At 28.9% G+C, this 24,887-nt stretch overlaps 2 protein-coding genes across 25 annotated transcripts in view; one reads left to right on the top strand and one right to left on the bottom strand.

Moving 5' to 3' along the window:
• Nucleotides 1-20,355, top strand: part of LOC145966635 (alaserpin) — a 37,787-nt gene extending 17,432 nt beyond the window's left edge. For 3 of the 23 annotated variants that reach the window (XM_083090878.1, XM_083090877.1, XM_083090851.1), the window contains exons 8-9: nucleotides 12,417-12,605; nucleotides 13,812-13,953. In XM_083090878.1, the coding sequence (XP_082947004.1) occupies nucleotides 12,417-12,583 (167 nt within the window). In that variant the 3' untranslated portion in view covers nucleotides 12,584-12,605; nucleotides 13,812-13,953. Of the gene's footprint in view, nucleotides 1-395; nucleotides 2,103-4,312; nucleotides 4,578-6,191; nucleotides 6,545-6,658; nucleotides 7,030-7,523; nucleotides 7,772-8,625; nucleotides 9,307-10,612; nucleotides 10,783-12,416; nucleotides 12,607-13,811; nucleotides 14,117-14,824; nucleotides 15,148-17,259; nucleotides 17,629-18,572 lie in introns of those variants that run through there. The other 20 variants (XM_083090870.1, XM_083090869.1, XM_083090863.1 and 17 more) reach the window with 20 other exon arrangements.
• On the bottom strand, nucleotides 19,288-24,425 carry LOC145966633 (uncharacterized). 2 transcript variants are annotated; one of them, XM_083090850.1, is made up of 6 exons: nucleotides 24,303-24,425; nucleotides 24,144-24,215; nucleotides 23,691-24,052; nucleotides 23,302-23,439; nucleotides 22,271-23,232; nucleotides 19,288-22,090 (listed from the first exon to the last, which is right to left on the bottom strand). In XM_083090850.1, exons 3-6 carry the CDS (start codon nucleotides 24,031-24,033, stop codon nucleotides 20,381-20,383), a joined length of 3,153 nt encoding a protein of 1,050 aa, XP_082946976.1. In that variant the 5' UTR covers nucleotides 24,034-24,052; nucleotides 24,144-24,215; nucleotides 24,303-24,425; the 3' UTR covers nucleotides 19,288-20,380. The 2 variants fall into 2 exon arrangements, with proteins under 2 accessions (XP_082946976.1, XP_082946975.1); XM_083090849.1 differs by having other exon boundaries at nucleotides 24,144-24,400.
• Between the last annotated feature and the right edge of the window lie 462 nt (nucleotides 24,426-24,887).

Genomic DNA, 24,887 nt, shown 5'->3' with positions numbered 1-24,887 from the left:
CTTTTACTTTTCGTTCCATCATTTTTATCATTAGCGATCGCTATTTAGTGTAACTCTCCTCTTCTTACTGTGTAATTCTTCTATACTTTACATATAAGCGATTAGCTCGTAAACTCTTAATTAACAACATGATTATTACTCTGTTTCTGGAAGACTTATCTACCAAATGACGGAATTTTTACATAAAAATTTGGAAACATTTGGCAAATGTTATTAATAGCAATAATCGGTAGTAAATCTAAGGGGGAATATTTTCGCAAAGAATCAAATTCGCAATAAAATAAAATGCAAAGCATACATTCGTGCTTGGGCTATAGTGATAAGAAAGAACTGATATCGTTAAATATTATTAAATCGTTTATGCGACATTATGATTATTGATATTTTGTTCGCAGCTGTTCTAATCGTGCCACTTAGTATAAGCTGGACACCTCCACAGTTACAGTTCAACATAAATCGACCGTTTTATTATTATATTCGTTATAAGAAGAACACATCGATCGTATCTTTACTCGAGGGTCGTGTAAATGTGCCAAAAATAAAATAGAAATTACGTAAATAATTCAATCTAAAAATTTAACGTTTCGATGTTCTCATTATAGTACTTATTAGCAAATTTATAAAAAGCAATCAGATTATTTGAACGTCAAATGACAGTATTTTGATGTTATATAACATATATTTGTTACCTGAGCATGTTATTGATATCGACATTACTCAGTTTTAATATAATTCTTGTTTTAAATATTGTTTTGAATATTTTTGTTTGATCTCATTATAACAATGCGATCTTGAAATCTTAAATTTTTTATCCATGTATGTAATTTTCTTATTTTTTTCATCTTCGAATAACATGAATCGTTTATTAGTATATAACATGTTTGCGTATTTGCATTTCAAAGATGAAGTGCTTGGTTAAACTAATTGATAAGATAAATATTGAACTCAAAGTGGTGTCAACATGTATCGCTTATATAACATATAAGCATGGGAGAAAAAACTTTTGAAAATAATCAGATGAATATATAAACTAGTGTCTATGTACACTCTGTCCACAATTATCGAAATTGCTTTTGAAAGCACGTGGATAGAAATCGTACAATTATACAATCATTTTTACACATCAATTAGTGTTTGACGATTTGTAAATTGACTATTTCATCATTATATTCATTATAACGATACATCGTTCTTCACATCTTTATTCGAGGGTTATGTAAACAGTTAGTATAAAAATAGATAAGAAATAAAAAATCGAGCTCAAGTTCGAGATGATGACAAAACATATTCATGACATCGGTGAAAGATATCTTGAATGCTCAAGCGAATGCCCTCCCTCCCCCCATAATAAGATATTTTAGTTTACTAAATTATTAATTGCTGAAAGTGTTTGAATAGAAATCACACACATAGACCTATGGACATATGACATAGATTAGATTAGTTGTTCTATCTTATATGTATTTATCATACGAGGGAACATCAGCCATATCTTTATTCGGCGGCCATATAAATGTGCCATAAGAAAATGTAATAAATATTATTTAAGATAATCTTAAAATTTTAGACTGGTCACACTACTATATAATATTTATAATTTTTGTTGTGATTAGTCTTGTGAGCGAAGCGTGGCACAGTAGATAGCGCACTAGTCTACAAAGCCAAAGGCCCCGGGTTCGATTTCCGATAGAACCGAAAAATTGTATACGCTCGCTCCTCTCTCGGAAGGCACTGGCAAACCACCGAGAAATCTTGCCAAAAGAATCTCTCTATTTTCAGCCGTTCGGAATCGGCATTAAACTGTAGGTCCCATATACGTGTGATAATCTGGTGCGCAACACAGGTGTATGAAAGAGAGAGATCACCATGTTCGGAATCGAACAAAAAGACTAAAAAGTCTTGTATTAGCTAGATATTCTTAGCGAGTTAGTTCATCGAATTATGATAATATGATTTCCAAGTCTCAAATTTTTCCAAAATCACATAAGCTTGAAAAAATTACAAACATTGTGATATTTTGTAATCATAATAATGTAATGCTTTTTATTCGTTTGTTAAGTGATATTTGGCAATGAATGTTTAAATATATGCATGTTTGTATATTTTTATGTCAAACTATTTTTTGTATAATTATACAGCTTGACAAACATTTGCGATAGGATAATCGATAATAAGTTAAAGCATTTAAAGTAAATTTCCATATTATCTGTCCCGATTTGGCTTAAAATTTGCACAGTGTTTCTTTCGTAAAAAGAATTATAATACTTTAAAAGTTATAATATAAAGTTATATTATAACACTTTAAAACTGGAGAAACTGTCAGTTCCGTATTATTCTGCATTGACACATTATGGAACTGATTGATGAGCTGATAATCATTTAATATTACATTGTGCGTATATATATCTAAAAAGTAAATACATTGGCGAAGAAGGGGTTTGCTTCTCTCCTTGCATTTCTTCCCCAAAAATCTAACACAACCTAATCCTACCTTTATTTATTTATTTTGATTTTGTAAATATTTATTTATTTTGATTTTGTAAATATTTTGATAATGTATTATTACGTTGTTATATAGATAAGAACATAAAAAAGAGCACAAAGCTATAGAGACTGAAAATTTTAGATTGAATTTGGTTAGGTACTTTGGGAGGTGGGGATGTAGAAGAGTTTTATTCCTCCCGCTCGTTTATTTAAGATTTTTATCATTATGTATATTATATGAAAAATATCATAAATGCAAAAATCAACAGTCTCTTCGTGGCGCATTCTGTACATTTTTACAATTATTTAACGTGAAAAAATAAAATTGAGAAAGTAGAAAAATAAATTTTTTTTGTAAAAAGAAATTTTATATATATTTTCATTATATAAAATGATGCTTGATGACTTTCCTTAAGAACGATATATTGTTTCTAAGGTGTCAAAATATCATAACTCTTAATTGTATACTGAAAGAAAGCTTCATGCAAATTTTCTGCCAAATCAGGAGGTGAAGAGCCTAAAGAAGAAATAGAAATTTAAGATAGAAATTTACTTCATTTCGAAGCAGTTCAACAAAGTGTGTGTTCATAATATAGAAAATAAAAGTCTTAATTAATCAAATGATTATGTAAGGAGCAATTTTTTATGTATTTACAGCTCGCAGACTTGTGTGGAGCAGTCCCACAAAAATCAAGAAATCTTTAGTATTTGATATAAATCGATCGTCCTATTATTATATTCGTTATAAAAAGAGAATATTATTCGTTTCTTTATTCGAAGGACGTATCAAAAATATAATATAGTTATTATTCTAGAGAAGTACTTTTTATGTAAAAGCTTAGCTTACTTAATGTACATTGTAGTATTTATTAACAAATCTTATCATCTTCAAATTTATAATTTTTCCTTAGTGTTAGCTGGCATGTACATCCTTTTCGTTTTTACTGTACCTTAAATATTTTTCGCTTTAATTATGAACATGATTTTTAATCTTTTCGAAAAATTACATGAATTAAAAAAACTATAGACATATAATATTTGCATGATTGTAGTATATTGTAGTAGATTGTAGTAGATTGTAACACTTCTTACATGTTTGTTGAATAACATATTTATCTGTAAATAACACGCGCGCGCACACACACACACACACGCGCGCGCGCGCGCATATATATATACATATATATGTACTATATCATTTATTATGATTAAATAGTTGCAATAGTTATTTCAAGATTGAAAGTTTCATAAAATATACACATATTAAGTACATTCAACCGAAAACTGGATTAAAGTTGTTGTTTCACGAAAGTCTCAGTATATTTCATTTGAACGTACTTAATATCATATGAACATATAATGACTTTATTTCACACTTGTGAAAGCTGTAACGGCCATTTTAAATTAATTATTGACATTCGATGTATATTGTTCTATTATTTTATTTGTCATAACACGGAAATATCGTTCGAATTTCTATTCAATGATTGGATGACAAGGAGATATCATTCAAATTTCTATTTGTGTAAATGTGCTAAAAACATAACATTAATTATTCTAAAGAGAAAAATGTTTGATCTCAAAATTTAATATTTAATATGCAATATTAATACTAATATTAATACTATAATTTAATGTGCATTATAGTATTTATTAACAAATTCTAAATTTTTTTTATATTAGCCGACAAATATATTTTACTTGCTCTTACTATATATTTTTATTTACATAAACGTAATTTAGAGCGAGAGTTCGATCTAACTAATGAAATTTTAAAATTCTAAATTTTTGATTAATATATAATAAATTTTTTATATTTTGTTCACAGTAATCTATGGAGTTGGGAGCTCTATTTTTATCGAACCATTAATATTCGACGTAAATCGACCATTCTATTTTTACATTGGTTATAAGAAGGAGACATCGTTTGTATCCTTGTTTAATGGTCGTGTAAACGTGCCAGAAATATAATAACTATTGTTTTAAAAAAAAATTTATCTAAAAATGTAGCATTTAATATGCGTTATATCTGTTTATTAGGAATCTCAGAAAATCTCTTGTCGGTATTAAATGAAAAGTGTATTCTACTTTTATTGTGTGTATCTTGATTTAAATATAAAGTATTATTAAATATAAAAGGGTGCTGGCTTAATCTAATTGTAAATAAAATGCAATTTTAAAATTCTAAATTTTCGAGAAATTATATGAACGAGAAAAAAGTCATCATGATATCTATAATTATAATGACATTTCCTATTTGTCTGTCACATAATTATATTAATAATAATAATAATAATAATAATAATAGTAATAATAATAATAGTAATAATAATAATAATAATAATAATAATAATAATAGTGAATAACACATGCATATTTATATATTTATGTTCTACATCATCTTTTATGTATAACAACAATGTCTTTAAATTTAAAAGTTCCACAAAACATTTGTTCATAATAGATAAAAATTTATGATATAGGTGTAGAGAAACTTCAAACGATCAAGTTAATTATAACAAACAACTTTTTATATATGTTCACAATTGTGGAAATTTTGCCCAGCTCTATCTTCGTAAACGAGCCACTAATATTTGACATAAATCAACCATTTTATTATTACATTCGTTATAACGGGACTTCGGCCATATCTTTGTTCGAGGGTCGTGTGAACATGTCAGAAGTGCAATAGATTTTACTCTACAGAAAATTATGGATCTGAAATTTTAATAGACAATATTATGCATTATTTATAAGCTATTATATTATAGCACTATATATATATATAATATACATATAATATACATATATATTATACGCTATAAGTAAATCCACAAAATCTTCTGCATTGGCAAGCTATTCTTCCTTGTTGCAACTCTTGTTTTAGCTGGATATTTTAATTATTGTTCGATTTAATTATACATTTAAAGATCTCGAATTTCTGTAACATTTCTTATTGATTTATCGAATATATTGCACATGTTTAGCACCAACATTTATGCATCTATGTTCTGCCTTTTATGGCTAAATAGTCATGGTAAAAGATGTAATAATAAAAGAAATTATGATATTAAGCTCGAAATGTGTTCGACAAAACATATATTTTTGATATATATGTATATACTAAAATAATGAATGATTTTTTTCTTTCCAACTGTGGTAGGAGCGATTACCAGTGTTTTAATACAAAATCAATTATTATAATATTCAACATAAATCGACCGTTCTTTTATCAAATTCGACATCAGTCATCGAACGTATCTTTGTTCGAAGGCCATAATTATTCCGGAAATATATTAAGTGTTGTTGATATAAAAAAGATTACCATATCGATTTTTAAGTACATATAGGCTCTATTATAAAAATGAATTCAACATTTCGGAAAATTGGAAGTATTTCGAATTGTGATTTCCTTTTTTATTTTGAGTAAGTCTTACAGAAACACAGTAGATTTCCTACCGCCTTATTTTTTGTTGCGCTTTTCTCCTCCATTACATACTTATTCCTAATTTTATGTGTACTATGCATTTTGTTGAACTCAATAAAGTTATTATTATTATTAGCAACAGATTATATTATAATGAAGAATTAGAAATGGCATGCCAGCAAAGCATACATTTATGTTGTGCACAAGCGAAAAAGATCCGATGAGAAAATTTCTAAGACAAATATATCAAAGTTGATGATTTATTATATTATATTTGCAGTTGCGCAAGTCATGCCAGCTATGTTGGTGATAACACCAGTTTTTGACGTAAATCGGCCGTTCCACTACTATATTAAATACAACTCATCAAACGTGGTTCTATTCGAAGGTTTCGTAATCGAGCCGAAAGTCTAGATACCGAGCAAAAGTAGGCTATCGCAGTTTATTTAGAATGCGTGAACTAATTGCTAAACTTGATTTTACACTCATATACATATGCTTTTGTAGTACATACAGATGCACGTACATACAGATAACATATAAGATTATACGTTGCCTGTAACAAGAAAAGGAAATCATTTAGTTACTAATGGCAAAATAGTTCTCAATAATAAAAGGATTTCATAATCTCGACTTGATATATATTTTTTCAATATAATATGAAAATACCAAGTGTCGTTGCTTTTATCAAATGTTTATTAATTTTGATTTAAACATATAATTAATATTCAACATTTATTTTTTTAGAATTCGGAATTATGAGGATATCCTGGCCGTTATTATTTATTTTCCGTATCGACAGACCTTTCTATTATATCATTAAGCACAATACTGTTTCCCTTTTCAGCGGATATATTACAAATTCAATAATCAATTAAAGAAAGTAGCTTTGTCTCTTTATGTATTTTTATACCTTATCTTAGAGATTTTTATCTTAGAGATAAATAACAAATAAATCTTAGCGATAATAATAATTAATAAATTATCGTTAATATATGTGATTTTTTATAATATATTATAATTGTTTTATTAATTAAGTGTTGAGTATGTACGTACACTAAACAAATGTTAATTAATTATCTTTTTCCATTAAATAATTAAATAAGATTAAGCATGAATATATTTTTTATTTTCTTGTTTTAAAAATTGTTATTAAAAAAATATATTCTTCTCGGGAGGCAAAAATTTGGAAAGATAATTCTTATGCAAGAGATATAATTATTCAAAGACTTATGATTAGAGAAAAATTAAAGAATTATTATTAGAGAAAAATATAATTATTAAAAACTTAGAGAAAAATTATTATTTCTTTCTTCATATTTCTATTTTCTACGATTTCAACAAGATACCTATTATAATAAACTAATAGAATCGATAAAATTTTTGTTTCGATGATATCTTCAGCATAATAAAATAAAATAGGCAATATGATCTTTTGTATCCTAATCATGTAATTTCTTTTTTGCTTGTCGTAAAAATTCTACGATATAAAGGGCTTTTAGCATCGTTCGTGTTCTTGTGTCCAATAAATCGCTTCGATCGCGATGATGGCAAAATGCCTACAGGTCGACGCAATAGTTCCCATGATTTTTGATTTTAATGTTTTTTCTAGATATATTATTGTTACCGGGATTGCCGGCTCCTCCACGCATGCCGCTAGTTTTCAACGCGGACAGACCCTTCTATTACGTCATTAAATACAACGTAGTGTCGCTCTTCCTCGGATTCGTCATTGAACTTTCAGTGAATCCTTGATATCTTTCCAGATTATGAATTGATATTACAGAATTATTTTATACGATATCATTCGATGCTCTCTTCAATTGTATTGAATTAATTTGATTGAAATAAAATAACTCTTTCTGGAAGACATAAAAAAAACTTTTACGTGAAATTAATAAAATGTTTTGTCAACTTTGTGATAAATAAGTAATTATATAATAATTACATTGAAATAATGGAAATAAATAATAATTTTTGCAATTTAATAAATATTTGCTTTCACTCTTTAATTTGTTTTGATCTTTTCTCAATGTGTATGTCTCCATTACACAGATATCATTGGATCATTCATTTTTTGAGATCTTTAATTAAACATTAAGCTTATGAGAGCTCGCATTTTATAATTTTTTATTCAATCACATTTTGAGTATTTCTCCTCATATCATTCATAGGCACTTTAAATATTCGCTTTTTAACAGGTTTATGTGTTTCGATACTTCGTTATTTTTTTATCTATCTTTTTTTATATTACAATGAGTTTTCTATAAGAAAATTCACATTGGCTTGTATAATACGATGGATGAATCATTGGACAATTTTCGATAATCAAACAATTATCATTGATCTTATTGTTAGCATATTTTCTGATTAATGACAATTGAGCTGCATGTAAGGAAATATAGTAATTCTGCGGACAATTAGTATTGATATCTACACAGAATGTAGGCATCTTTCTTAATTGAAAAGGGGGATATCGCAAAAGTATTGGTGACTCATGCGATAATCTTACATATAATACTGTCACACTAGTTAATGCATATTAGATGTAGGCTGACACCATGTTTTGTCTCATATGGTAGTTTAGTAGGATGCATGCTGATATTTTTGTTGTGTCGTCCTTCTACATCACAGAGGTAAATAAGAAATAATCATAGTGCCTTAGTCTCGTCAGGATTAGTGCGCGATCAATCCAATGATCTCAATGTTTCCAGGAGTGCAGTTCGGACTACGCTGTCTGGTGATAACGACCGTGAATATCAATCGTCCCTTCCTTTATAATATTGTTCATCAGAAGACCGGAAACAGCGACTTTGTGCCGCTATTCATCGGAACAGTTACCGACTTATTAACGATCACAATATAGATCGTGTTCGTGCATATAAATATTTGATTTTTGATCGCTTATATCAAAATAACATTTTACGTCATTTATAAATAATTTTAAACATTCTCGTTGAAAGCAATTAATTATAGTCTGATCAGAATTAATCTGTTATTTTTTTATCGACGGTTAACATTTGTGATGCAATTACTATTTTAATATTTTTCGACTTTTTATTAATATTAGTACAAAATTCTTTTTTATTCACTACAATTTTTTATATTAATATATTACATATGTGGGTATATATTATATATATAAAACTAATCGCTATAGTAATGCTATTAATTAAAATTTGTAATAGAGCTTGGCATTATTTAACGATTTATTTGAAAAAAATTTATAAGAGATATAGGGAGATTTAGAGAATCTAGAGAACAAGAAATATTTTTACATACCAACTCCTTAAAATTATTTTACACACTGAAGAGAAATATTATGAAATCCTTTATGCTAGTACAAGCAGAAGCAATGTATGACAAAAGTACCTGATAAAGATATGTTTCTTTTCCGTGTGAAATTATTCTTTAAGAACTAGAGTTTGCAAAAATATATATGTATACATATATATCTTTTTTCATTTATTGTACATAGATATAGTATAATATGTATGTACATAATATGTACATACATATTATACTATATCTATGTACAATATATATAGAAGCCAAAGTGATAAAGAGAAGAATATTTAATTTCTATCATTATGTTTATCACTTTTACAATTTAGTCAAATCTAGTCTGCACATTATCGCAACATCATTAGTATATAGAAAACATATTAAGAGAACTTGCCACAATTAAATGTTAAAATATTATAATATATAGAAATAATATACATATAACTAGAACGAGTCTCGATTATTAACATAAATAAATCATAAATAAAAATGTTTCAAATAAATAAATAAAATAACTAAATAAATAAAATAATTCTCTGTCTTCGTGTTATATTATTCGTCGGTATATTATTTGTCAAAATAAATTATATTGCACAAACTTGTAATATTTATTAAATTTATTTTCAATTTAACAAACCTTCGATTACTGCCACGCGTCATATGATCAGTAAAAAGGAGATCAATGTATCAATGTGTTTCAAGCATAATAGCTGAATCTTTCAGCAACTACAAAAACAGTAATATAACATTAACATTGATGTTATGTTATTGTCATTTGTGTTCGCTGGACTTCTATTTTGCCACAAGAAATGCGAATCGATTGCCCATTCCTTTATAACATCGTAGTGCAACATCAAAATCAAAATGAACGTCAAAATTAATGATGGGTTTACAATAAAATTATAGTTTGAATACATAATTTTTCTTGATAATTTTTCTTTCTATATAACTTTCATTATACTCACTTGAAAACTTTCTTAAAAATTAATAGACTTTTTTTAAAAAAGCTATTTTTTAGAGAGAAAAAGAGAGAGAGCAGTTCAATGTTATTTTATTTTGAAAGACGAGATTATCTTCAAAATTCCTTCGAAGAACGACAATCTCGATTGATATTGCAATAAAAAATTGAGAATGCGTTAGATTTTTATTATTTTCTATCTATTGTTTCTGCATATCAACATTTCTGGACATTGTAGCATGTTTCTCTTTTATTTATTTTCTCTCTTGCTCTTTCTACCTTACTACGCTATTCGACTCTACTTCGTATCTTTTTTCTAATAATGTAAATAGTAGATAAAATAGTAACATCTTCCGCATACATCACATTTGCATGTCATGTACATTGTTTTAATAGTATGAGTTGACAAATGAATGGAATCTCATGCATTCTCTATTATATTCAATTGTGTGTTTCAGCGATCATCATGGATAAATTCTCGACATTATCGATTTCATCACCAAAGATATTTTCGATCGATCATCCATTCGTGTATCTTATCATCAAGTTAGATAGAAACTTTAGAAATCTCAACATCATTACGTTATTTAACGGAATCATTCATAATCCGTAAATCAATTATTGTTTATCGTTACTCGTTATTCTATTCTAAGTTTAGATATCATTATTTAAATATCTATGCTTGCATCTCTAAACCATTAAGCCATCATCTGAAAATACATACTGAATTATATACATTACACTTTCTATAATACTATTTTTTCCGCTACAGCAAATAACTATATAATAGGATTTCTTATGGTGATTAGCAGAATTAATTAGTAACATTAATTAATGAGTTTTCTCATCATTAAATGAATGTCTTGAGCATCTGAACATCCACACCCGGGAAAAAAAAGTCCATATAAAATTGGCCATATATGGATTTTGTCAATATCTAATTATGTTTTGCCAAATATAGTCATATATGATATCATATATGAATAAATATTATCAGATCTGAAAATTAAGTACCACTAAGAGTACACCGAAAAAATTGTATTCTTAACTTAAGAATATGCCACTTATCTTTAGAATATATACCACTAAAATAGGCGCCAAGAGGATCCTCTTAAGTTAAGAGGAAAATCTTCTAAAGAGATATTCTTAATATACAGAGACAAATATTTCTTTGGATTTAATAAATTTTGTTGAAGTCAAATAAATTTAATTATTGGTCTAAAAGTTTTTTTCCGCCTAATTTCAAATAATCTGTTTAATATTCTGAATCCCAACAAGGAATTCAGATTATTAAATAAATTATTTTAAATTCAGTTTGAAATTAAACTGATAAACAGTGATGTCAGAAAGAGAATGCGGCTCACGTGTACACAGAGAACCTGTGTGTGAGCAGCGTCCTCTCTTTCGCACCACTGCTAAGGGAAAAAAATATACTTTAAATCTTACGTTAATACAAGTCCTTTATATACATTTCATGATAAATATTGAATACGAGAAAAATTAAGAGTGGTGTCGCCGTAACGGCAAATGAAGAAACATGTCGCGCACACGAAAATCGAGTTGCGGCGTAGAAGTCGCAAATTAAGAATATATTCTTATTTATTAAGAATATTTATTAAGAGGACTTATAAGGAGGACTTATAATTAATTAAATATATAATGCAAGATATAATTTTTAGGAAAAATTATATTTGTCTATATAAAAAAAGGTAAAATCATATATAATCTTAAATGATTATATATAATATCATATATGATTTATATCAAAGCATACATGAAACTAACCTTTGCTTTGGTTTTATACATGCTTAGATATGATATCAATATCTGACTATGTCTGATTGTACAAAATGACGTGAGGTATCTAATATCATTTTTTATGATCAGAAATGATCAGAGATGGACATCATATCTAAGCATATACAAAAACGTATGCTCTGATAAAATCATATGTGATATTATATATAATCATATAAGACTGTATATAATTTTACTTTTTTTTATATAAATAGACATGGACTTTTTTTTCCCGGGCATTCATGGATCTCATGCACAATTAATAATTAATGTTGATAAAGCAACATGCAAAAACAATAATTGATATAGATATTTAATAGAATTATGAAGTAATTGATTCATCTTCAACATATAAAAGATTGTATTTTTCATTGCAATATTATTTTGTTTCGACTCTCGCGTCTAAGGAACTGCTAAGTGCATTTATATAATGAATGCTATTATTACACAATCAATATGTTTCAGTAATTCAATTGATTGAGTTTGCAGTATTGAATCAGATCGACACTATCGTTTCGATCGATCGGCCATTTTATTATGCCATCGTCAAATCTGCCAGTACGCACACACAAACAGAACCGCGTGATATCGTAACGCTGTTCTCTGGATATGTGATCGAACCTATTAATTAATACACACACACAATCCACATACGTATGTATAAATATTAATTATGTATAAACATTAATATGATGCCAATTGAATTTGATGTAAAATAACGTAATTTTTTAGTGTTCAATAGCACACTGATATTTATCAATGTTTGTAACTATTTTAGTCGTGATATTGTTATCGAAATAATTTTATGATATTTTGATATAATCGATTAATCGAATATTTTAACCCCTTTTATAATGTTTTAAATCCACATTTTATGGAAAGGCAGATGTTTTCTTTAACATTAATGAAATTAAAATTAAAGTTCCGTCGCAGGGTATAACTATGGTCAAAATCATGATAGATCCTGCGATAGATAAATCTCGTAAAAAACTAGTAGTACTTTTATAAATATATAGATTAAAATATGAAGTTATTAGATTGCATTTGTGTATATTGTATGCTATCAATGTTTTGCATGATAATGTAATGTAAATTCATATATATATACATTTTGAATACACATGTTTATGTACGTGTGTGATTGTTTATAATTGTTTTTCTTTTCTTTCATCTCTTTAGCGAATTAAATCTTTTTTTTAGTGATATATATTTCTATAGCAAAGCACAAAATATTAAAAGCTAGGATATATTTATCATCTTTGTTTATTTTCTATCGACATAATCGAGATAATATACATATCTTTTTTATAAATATATGTTTTTAATTTACTTATATTGTCAGTTACATTAAGAAAGAACTGGGCAGATCAGTTATATCAAAAATTTATAAATCTAATATATTTCAAAATTTTTACGAATTTGACATTACGCAAAGTTTCTTTTAGCCTTTTAAAATATAAGATTAATAATTAAAATTTGTGAGTTCAAGTAAAGATTTGTCCTATAGAATAAAATTTAATCTCATAATTGTAAATATATATTATTTTATATGTATATTAAATATTTACATATTAAGCTAACTTTTTTTTGTAGTAATTGCATCATGATTTTTCAACTATAGGATACAGAAATTCATGAAAATTTTTATTCTACAAGCTAAATCTTTTTGCTTTAACTCAAACGCTTTGTTGCAATGTTATGAATCTCGAAATGTATTAAATTTATTAACTTTTGACATAGTTGATCTATTCAGTTTTATTCTTAAAATAGTCAATGTCGCACGAACAATTTGGAGAACGATATTTCATAACGAAGAGAGAGATTAGTCAAATTTCGCCTCCATCAATGACTTTTTTTCAGGAAAAAAGATCGTGGTAGCCTCATTTTTGGACTTCAGCGTAAAAATCGGTATCGATCGTCCATTTTATTATGCGATTATAAAAGTCAATAAAAATCAAGAGTCTGGAAGTCAACACGTCGTGCCGCTATTTTCTGGAATTGTTGCTAAGCCTGAAATTTAATAATCCTAAAATATCGTACATTATAATCCCTGTATTAGGATTATAGCCATTATTGATATGAATAATCAATTATTATATGCATGTTATCATACGTAATTATTCTCTTTGTATTTTTATATACATATTGTGTGCACATTCTATATATTATTATTACCACTTTACTTTTTTATATGATAAAAGCACACAATACTTTTATAACTAACTTTATACTGCAACTAATAACTTCTCTTAAAGAAATTAACGACATCTTGTAAATTATTTGTAAACCTTTAATACTAAATTTAAAAAAAAAATACTTGGATATTATAATATGTTTTGTATAAAATATAACAGAATATTTCAATAGTATTAAAAACTTGTACGCTGATTGTGTACAATTAATAAAGAAATATTTAAGATATATTAATGTTTTTTATAAAAACAAATAATAAAATATTTTAAATTGTATTAATTAAAATAGTTCATAATTTAAATCATGTTAATGTAAATAATATTTTGTACAATATTTACTTTATCATATTTCATTTTAAAATTAATCACAAAATTCATTCATTAGGTACTCTGTGCTATATTTTGTGCTACATATTAGTTTTCATTTTTCTTTAAATTTTTATTCAATTACAGTTTTTGGAGTTTTTTTCACATTTCTACATTTTTTTCAAAAATTTTCTTTTCTTTCTCATGTTTATTTTTTTCGGGAGGATATGTCTCTTTGTGTTTGATTTAATTGTTTAGTAAATCTGTATTTTTTGTTATTTATTATATTTTACTGTTTTATGTATAATAACCAAAAATCAATAAGAATTGATTTTTGTCACATATGGTTGCTATGTGAATCCTAATATGTTCCAGGAATAAACTTGGTCTTCAAAACTATCCAGGAAGATGGAGAATTCATAATTGATCGTCCATTTTTTTATAGTATCATCAGATCAGTCGAATTTAAAACAATTCCTAGTTTCTTGTCATTATTTGAAGGCTATATCATCAATCCTAAATAATAAATAATAATAATAATAACATTTATATCTTTTTTCAGAATATTTATATATTGATATTTATATATTATTATTTATATATTATTATTATGCAGTGCTGTCAAATATTGTGTGTTTTATTTCGATAATTTTCTGATGTCTTAATAATATAATTAAAATTATTGAAAATTGTTCAAACCTTCGAATTTAATTGTATTTTCCGAGTGTATCAAACTTCTCAATTATTTGTAATACTTTTTTAATACTTATTCGTAATTTAAATATATATATATATATTTAAATTTAATTAAAAGTATTACGAATAAGTATTAAAATGATATATATATATATATATATATATCACAAAATTAAGCAATATTATATAATTGAGCAATTCTTTTTATGACTGCTGTTTTTATGCAGTTGTACAAGAATAATACAATTTTAAGTCTCAATCGTATAAACATAATTAAACAAATATTTATTTATATATAATTTTATTTTTAATAATTAAAATAATTGAATATTAATAAAATTTAATATTGATTTACACATCACGCTAAGTCGAAGAAGGATATTTGAAAAACACTTATTGCTTAGACAGGTCCTAAATTTGAAATTTATTAATGTTATATGTACAATATAAACAAAAATGTGTAAAAGTGTACTTGTATTATAAGTGAGATGATGAACGATCGTCAACAAGTATTACATTGTTTTGTTTTATCTCTAATGTACGATCTGCGTAAATCTGTCGATAAATTTTCGTTACATTGCTTGTTCACTCAAAATCAAATATATTACTTGAGACAAATTCCTTTGATAAAATTTTAATTTTCTCTGTAAAATACGTGTACAACTTAAAATTTGAAAAAGCAAGAGATATTAATGAGAAGAAATTAATAATGAGTTGTTTATCTCATTACCAAGTTTAACGAATATATAGCATTTCTTTATACTTAATTAATTGACACAGATATATTGCATTATTTTATTATAAATATATACGTACATTCAAACGCAATGCCTATATATTATTCCAATATATAATTTCACACAAATTCCATGTTGAAAGAGAAAAAAAAACTATGTGTTTGACGTTTTTTCTTATATTCAGAATGCTCAAGAATCGTCTATTGTAAAAATAATTTTATTAATTTGATGTGAAAATAGTTGTATTTTCACTGGGATAGCAGATTTCGCTAGATGACTCATCTTTCTTCAAATGTCTAATGCTTCAACATAGATGTATTATAGCAGTGTTGTCTGTAAGATGAAGAAACACTATAACTATAATACACCATGAAATGTGTGAAAACGAAAACGAGAATCGATAAGAGAAACATTTTATGCCATAAATGAATAATTATTTTAGACGTAGGACGGAATTCCAAATGTTTACAAAACGCTTGGAATTTAATATTAATCGTTCATTTTTTTATCACTTTTTATTATAATATTGTCAAGTTAACTTTTAACTGCCGGAAATAATATTATAAGTCTATTCGTTAGGCATCTCATCGAAACGATTATGTGATGATACTTTATAAACGTAATGTGACTAATATATATTTAAAAGAAATAATAAAAGTACGCATGCACATAAGAAGGATTTTAGAAAATGAAGAAAGCACATATTCGTTGGGGAATTTGCTTGATCAAAATGATAATAACTAATAAGTGCTTATTAATGGAGCAATATACACTGTTATTAAATATACTATATGCACTATTGCTTTTTTCAAAGCGATTATTTAATTGCGTTACACACATAATTCAGTTTACTCTTGGAGCGGGATTTGTGTTAACAGAATTGCTGAATATTTATTAATAATAATTTCCTTAAAAGGCATGCGAATTGAGCGATAAATCGTTGCATAGTTTTAAAGAGAAATGGAAGTAACACATATTTAGAACGGAACGAAAGGATCTTAATTTTTTTTCAATGAAAGAACTTGTTTTGTTATTTTTTAATTTATTTAATGAAACATAATTATCTTTATTATTGGATTTACTGCCGCACATGATCTTGTATAATCCTTTAGTTTTCTTTTGTGTGATATCAAGTTCGTTCACCTCTTTAACTATACAATAATATAATATAATAATATAAAAAGTGCATGAAATAAGAATGAGATCTATCCAGACAAAGTCTAAATATAAATGACAAATTTACATATAGATCTTTACATTATATATTATAACGCATGTGATTGAAACCAAGAGCATATTTGAATGACAGGATATTGAAAAAATAAAGTATAATAAAAATGAAAGCTGAACAGTATAGGGATCGATGATATGTTTCAGAAGTTGGGGTGGTGAATTTTTCTATTCTCAATCAGGCGATTCCAGATTTTAATGTCGACCGTCCATTCTTCTATGGCATTATAATGTCAAAACCGGAAGAAGAAGCCTACATACCGTTGTTCGGCGGATTCGTCACTAACGTGACATCCGATAATTAAGAAAAGAAATTATCGATAAATGAATTTGTGAATGATTATAGTAGTTGACGATATAACACTTATTATTACTGTTGTATCCAATTGCGAAATAATTATATCGTATCGTTTATGTAATAATCTCGTACGACCATTCATTTTTTATCATAATTTTTTGAAATTTATATCTTGATATTTTGTCAAAATCAATAAAGGGTTATTTTAAAAATTATAATTTCTAATCTCTGTCACATCTGCGTATATAATAATCGAATATAAAAGAATATTTTATATAAAATACAAATAATATGAAATCTTTCTTTCTTTGTATGCGTCTTGAAAATTTAAAACATTAGTCAAGGAAAGCAAATAATTATAATTTATAATATTCCTATAAATTGTCCTGTGATCTTCTTCATATTAAAACTCAGCATTATTTGATTTTACATATCATTACATTAATGTTTAGACGTACTTTCTTAAATACATACGCAAAATGACATAAACCGCAAATCCAAGAATGCACAATGATCACAATAATTATTTTAAAGAGAGAAAGAGAGCGAGAGAGAGAGAGAGAGAGAGAGATTGCCTTTTTTTATTTTACTTTGGATTTTATATAATTAATGATTTGTTTCAAATATTGGTATCGCCTTTACTTAGATTTGACGTGTTGCATATCAGAATAATTACGACCTTAATATGTATGAAAATTCCATACATTTTTCTTTTAAAGAAAAAAAAGTACATCTTTTAAGTGCAAAATCATCGATTGATAATTAATCTAACGAATGTCAATATAACTTTCGATATGAGGCTAGCAGAAAGATTATTTCATCACTTTTATCGTGTAATAACATACTGTATTTCATTATATTAAATTCTAATTAATGCATTATGCTTCCTATATGTTATGCTCGTCACATATGAAATATTAAAATATTGTGTTAATATCCTCACACAACATATTTAAAATTATATTAATTATTAAAAGATATATTCATATATATTAGACATCTATATATTATGTATTGTGTGCATTAATTGTATGAAAGAGAAATAATATCTAATATATAATATTAAATATATTGAGACGAAAGAAAATCGACTTGCACATAAGTAGATTCGCAACGCGATATTTAATGAGATTCTTGGTATCATATAATGATTATTTTACAGGTATTATGATGATGAAATCCGCCCGACGTTATCAAGAGGAATTCAAAATAAATCATCCATTCGTATATACTATAGGAAAAGTTTCCTCGACAAATGAAGAAACAGGCGTTCGTGAAATGATACCGCTCTTTGCTGGCCATATTACTAATCCTGAATATTAAGTCTTCTTTGACAAATACTGTTACAACTACTTCAATGAAGTGAAAGTAACGAAAAATGAAAAATAAGATTATACATACATATATCATATTAATTTTATATAATATAACTTTTGATGTCTCATATACTCACATACATAATATTTATCACATATATTACTCACAAATGTTTATTGATATGTAATAAAATAGGGAGAAAATAATATAATTTAATGTGTAAAAATATAAAATTGAACACACACACGGATTATTTAAATGAATAATCATTAATTAAAAGATCAATCTTTTCATTGTAATTTATCCCTCCTTTAATTTTGTGGAAAAAGTATCAGTTCTTATTGTTATATAATCTAATTGTTAAAATTAATGCCACCATTACCTTATCTCACAAGAGAAAATATTTTCCTGCATATATAATTATTTCGCCAGTACGATAAATATCTTACATATCCTTGGCGGTAGTTACTGATGATTTGATGCTTACCTAAGTTATATAGAAATTTCAAGAGAGTTAATTAAAAATACAATGCAATATAAATACAATTTTTAATTAAATTTATTAATAATAAGGCACTTGTTTACAAATTAAATTTGCACATCACTAATTTGGAGAAGCGATGACTTTATCTATTATATATAATTATATGATAAATATATATCGCAGAGTAAAAAAATTCGTACATAATTGTCATAATGTAAAAATACAAGATTGCTCCTATAAAAATGTTTTATTCTTATTGAAGGATATACGAGAGAATAAGTATTCTCTCTCGAATCTTGTGCAATACTTAATTATTGAATTGCTTAATCGTTAAAAAATTTGCATAATAATAATGCATATTATAATAACGCATAATAATGCATATTATATGAAAATATATGCGTAAACTATATGTGTGTGTATAATAGAAGTGATATATAATAAGATCTTAACAATAAAAACAATTGATAAAGATGTCTCAACAGATATGATTGCACTGTATGCTTGATTTAAATCATTAGTATGTATAATATATTTCTATGGAATGTATTATTCTACGAAGATAATGATAGAACACCACTAAATTACATTAATATAGCAATTAATAATATAAAGATAGTATATTAATAAGATCTATATTAATGCTTAAGTATTTGCAATTTCCCACAAATGATTTCTCTCTCTTGTACTTTCTTATAAAACAAGAAATATGAAAAAAATTAACATGTTTTTGCTTGTATTATTAAATTTTTTGAATTTTAAAAATATTTGAATTTTAAAAATAAAATTTTGAATTTTAAAAATAAAAATTGAATTTTAAAAATAAAATATAATATTAAATTTGCTTGGAGAAAAGAGATAATATTGCTAATATTTATTTATAATTTTCTATAAGCGAGTATTTGAGGATTAATAAGAGCCATGTGTATTAGCTCAGTTTAAACATTAGATTAATTTAAATTTTAATCTTCATAGAATTTTAAAGCGATTTCATGATGATCATAATGATCAGGCTATAACATTAATAGAAAAATAATATGTGTTTTATGAAATAACAAGTGATGAGGAACTGACGCACACAGTTGAGCAATTATTAGGAAGACATGAGTCGCGCAAATTAAAAATAAAAATATAAAATATCATATATATTTGAGATTCTTTCTTTCTCTTTAACTTATTCTGCAGTTAGCTGCCGTTTTACCGAGCTTCAACGAGTTAGCTGTCTCCGTGGATGCTGTACCGTTCGATGTCAGCGAGCCTCTACGTGCCACGCATGTCGGATGCATGCTAGTGGTAGTATCGAGAAACTCATCATCGTTGTCCGAATCTGTATCCTTGTCCTTGATCGACTTCTTCAGATCGCTCACGTAACGCTCTATCATATTGAGATTCTGTATGCTCATCACGCCATTATTATCTGTAAAGGGCAATAGTATTTCTGGTTTTTGAGCGGCTTGACGTTCGATATACATTCGTTGTAATTCAGCCAGCGCCTCATCCATAAAACGAACGTTGTTTTTGCGATCGTTCAATGGATTCTCACTGAATCTTAATGATTTAACCGCTCTACTGTTTGTTTGTCTTGGTAAAGTGGTGCTTTTCTGATCATTAACGGTTAACATAGTGGTGGTAAATCCCATTGGAAATTTGGATTGACCACATAAATCATTTTTCAGTGGTCTATTATCAGATGTTGCTTCATTATGACTGCCTTGTTTCTGTTGCGTTACATCATAACCCTTCATGAATCCTTGTTCTTCGGGAACTGGTGGAGGTGCATTCGCCTTCGGAGCAGTGAAAGTCGCATTGTATTCGATATCAGCAATGTTTTGGTTTACCGGTCGGATTGCAGCTGCGGAATGGACTTTGTTTTGCTGCTGATTCTGCAGAGCGGTATCTCGCCATCTCGTGCTGTTCATCACGAGTCGCGCCAATTGTTGGATAGTCTGTTTTGGCTCTGTAGTATCATTATTGGTGATATTGTTGAATGGTAATTTCGCTGGAGTCGATGTATCGTACGGTTCGCAGCCCGGATAGTTATGTCGAGTTGCCACGTTTAATTGACGCAAACACTCGTAACTTTCGCCCTGTCCAGCCAGAAGATCATCCTTCTGCGTGTACTTAAACATCTTCTTCCGCGATTCCCAGGTACCGCAATAAGGCGGATCTTGTTCGCAGGCGCGACACTCAGCGTCTAAGAAAGCTGCAGTGAGTATTATAATAGGAGTGGGTTCTCGTTGCGTGAAAAGCTTTCTGCGTGTAGTTAAGATTTGACCCATATTCATTTCCAATCGTGCGTTTTCTATTCTCGCCTCGAGCTCACGTTCCATCTCTAGCAACTTAGCCGTCTCGTATATTAAACTTTGCTTATCCATATGCAGTTTGCCCGCTTCTTTCGCGATGCGTCTTTCCGCTGAGGATTGCGTACGAGCATCATTATTATCGATAAGCTGAAGGCCGAGCCGTTGTTGAGCTTTTACAAACGGTGACGTGGATACCGGACCTAATTTTGACCATATCGTGCCGAGTTTTCTGCCTGCTGGACTGACAGCGATCGGCGATATTACACCGGGTCTAGTCAAAATAGGGTTCTGATTAACTAGCTCGATATTTGAATTCGGTATCGTGCAAGGAACACGACAAGGCTTCGGCGGAACTAAGTCCAACTTGGGCGGGACCATTCCAGGCTTCGGTGGCGGAAGCAAGGAAGTAATCGCAGGTTCCGGCAATGGTGGCGGTGGCGAGGACGTATCATTTTTATTAAGTACTGTAGCATGGACAACGTTCAGTAAATGATCCAATCTATTCTCGAGCCTATTCTGTCGATCTCTGTCTACATCGAGAAATCGTGTCACCATGTCGTTTTGCACGGCTAAAATCTAAAAAAATTGAAATAATATAAGCATTACATTTTGTATAAATACAAAAAATATAAGAGAAAAAGAGAAAGATAAAAAAATAAGATATCAAGAAAATATATAAGGGAAAAAAAGAGTAAAATTTGATTTAAAAAAATGTTATACAAGTATAAAATATCAGAAATTTACTTATTAAATTACCTTATTGACGACTTCATTTTGAGAATTAATCGCGTTAAGCACAAGCTGTTCTAATTTCTGTGCTTTCTTCTTTCTAAACGGTGCACTCGGCATTTCATCGGTATTTACGGCACTATCCCGTGACTTTCCACCATTCTCCGATGGAATAGGCGAATCCAACAAAAATTCCAACAACATACTGTCGTCGTTACAAGTCGCATTATTCGTCATGACAGTCGCGTCCACTACATTGGGATTGTCCAAATTAGCGGGTCGATTATACGTCTCGTTCAAATTATGTGTCTTCTCATCGCTCTTCGACAAGCAGAAACCATCATTCAAGTTCTGCGACACATCTGGTGAATAATCTGGCGATAGTGATCCATTTTGCTTGACATTCGTTGTGCAAGCCAGGCGAGTATCTTGATATTGTCTATAGGCTGTCGCCAAGTTTTGTCTGTAAGCGACTTTACACGGTTCTTGCGGCATTGCCCGGTTATCTGCATACAGTGCTCCTTGCTGCAACTGATTTTGTTGACGCACTATATTTTCCACATTAAAATTCTGCATTACGTTACTCTGCGTTATTCCATTTGGCAAGGATTGCTGATTCACATTGTGTTGGTAACTGAACTGATTGTTCGCCGGCACATTCCGTTGCGGCAATTGATTCCATCCGATTCCACAATTTTGCTGCTGGATATTTTGATATTGTTGCATGTTTTCTTGAATAATCTGATTCTGAACATTTTGCACCGTATTCTGATAAGGAATTTCTCCATATGGATAAGAAGTCAGTAAATTTGGCTGATAGTTCTCTCGCATCGGTTTCTCTATTGGATTTGTTTGTACAGCTCGATTGCCAATTTGAACAAAACGCTCGCCGGTATTTATAGCAACATCTCTTGTAGGGGAGAACACTCTATATGGCTTGGCTATTATGGTCTCATTCGATTCGGGTGAATCTGGATACTCATTTTCACCTGCAGGAAAAGAAACATAAAATCTGACACCAAAAAGAAGATTCTTTATAAGAAAACAAAATGCCTTACATCCTATTGTCCATGTAGGGGATAGAGCCTCTGTTCGAAAGAGAGATTGCACAGGCTCCTGAACTTTCAGTCTCATCTGTAGATTCTTGTTAGTCTTCACATCCTTTGGAGGTGATTTTACATAATTGGCAGTTGCATCTAGTGACAAATTACAGAAGTATATAAATACATAATAATTATAATTAATGTACTTTTATAATATTAATGTTTTGTAAATATAAAAACAACATAAATGTTGAAAGAATCTTTCTAAAAATGTCTAAACACATGCCTAATTTATATCAGATGTCTTTTAAATATCTTGAACATCCTTTCTTAAACAGATATTTCTTTAGAAACTTTTGCATGTTGAACTGATGTCTTACAATCAACAGTCCCTATTTACTGACCTACTGTGTCCACGCCAACATTAACATTGGTCTGCTCCAATCGCTTATTCTTTAGCACCCGATCAATGGTCTCGTAGTACTGTTCCACACCAGCACGAGTGCCCGCTCGTTTGGCCTCACGATAGCACACGAGCACCTGCTTCATGCGCGATCGACACTGCTTGCCCACGACGTTGTAGCCTTTCTTTCTCATGTAACGCGCTACGCTTTCCCAGATTATCTGTGGCCGGGGAGCATATTCGAGCTGCTTCTGTACTTGTCGATCGGACCACACCGAGACGAGAAGCGCGGTGCTCTCGGGCGTCCACTTGTACTTGGCGTTGTCCCCGCTCGAATCCGACATCCTTACGTCTGCGTTCGCGCTATAACAAAATTAAAGGTCACAAGGGTTTCATCGGACTTCCTTTATCTATTCTCTAGACTCTATACTACTATTACTCCAACTGGACTCACCTCACGTCGCAGATCCTCGTCCAACTCCACTGGATTCAGCGGGACATTCAACAGGTCGCTACTTGTCGCAACCTGCAATCCCGAGTAATTTATGTGAAATTGCCCAACACACAGATACGCACTCGCGCCATTTGCGCGCACTGACGCATAAGTACGTACCTCTCGCCGAGTGCGGTTGCGATGGACTTTGTAACCGACAGCAATTCAAATTTTAAAGGGACCAGTGCACCGGGACTACGTGGTGGGAGGAGATCACAGAGGAGATGCATCCATAGCATACAAAATACATAGAGAATATCACACTTCGATGCAATGTTGGAGCAAATTTCGCGCATGCGTATTCGCACAGATGCTGTTACGTCTTCTTTTTGTCTAGTTTACAGCAATTAATACACGTAATAAATAATTAATAATTAATAATTAATAATAAATAATTAATAAATTGGTTTAGTCATTGGCTAAAATGCATTATTTGATACGATCAAACGATTAATGTAAGCTGGACCTAATATAATTTTCCACGGGGTCATAGCTTTTATCGGTATTAATGCTCGTCTATGTATTTTATATGTCTATGGATGCACCGTAGCAAGAGCGAGTTTATATAGAAGAAAATTGGGCGCGAGAAAAATCGTCCTTTTTTTAAGAAAAAGGTGAGTTGCGAATTTTATACAATTTTCCTTTCGATCTCTATTTGGATTATTTAAGCAGGACGTAGCGTGATCTCTGAAATCTTTAAAGAAT

Source organism: Camponotus vicinus, unplaced genomic scaffold, assembly GCF_025532165.1.
Source record: "Camponotus vicinus isolate PSW18456_S1 unplaced genomic scaffold, iyCamVici1.0 SCAF_2, whole genome shotgun sequence".
In the NCBI taxonomy this organism is placed as follows: domain Eukaryota; kingdom Metazoa; phylum Arthropoda; class Insecta; order Hymenoptera; family Formicidae; genus Camponotus; species Camponotus vicinus.
Note: the sequence above shows the minus strand (reverse complement) of the source record. Positions and strands in the feature narration are given on the sequence as shown.

Excerpts from the sequence above, each read along its gene's own strand:
- LOC145966633 (XM_083090850.1), bottom strand. The coding sequence starts at position 24,033 with ATGTCGGATTCGAGCGGGGACAACGCCAAGTACAAGTGGACGCCCGAG. Across the intron at positions 23,440-23,690 it reads TGTTGGCGTGGACACAGTAG|ATGCAACTGCCAATTATGTA; the intron begins GTCAGTAAATAG and ends ATTTGTCACTAG. Across the intron at positions 22,091-22,270 it reads AAAATGAAGTCGTCAATAAG|ATTTTAGCCGTGCAAAACGA; the intron begins GTAATTTAATAA and ends CAATTTTTTTAG.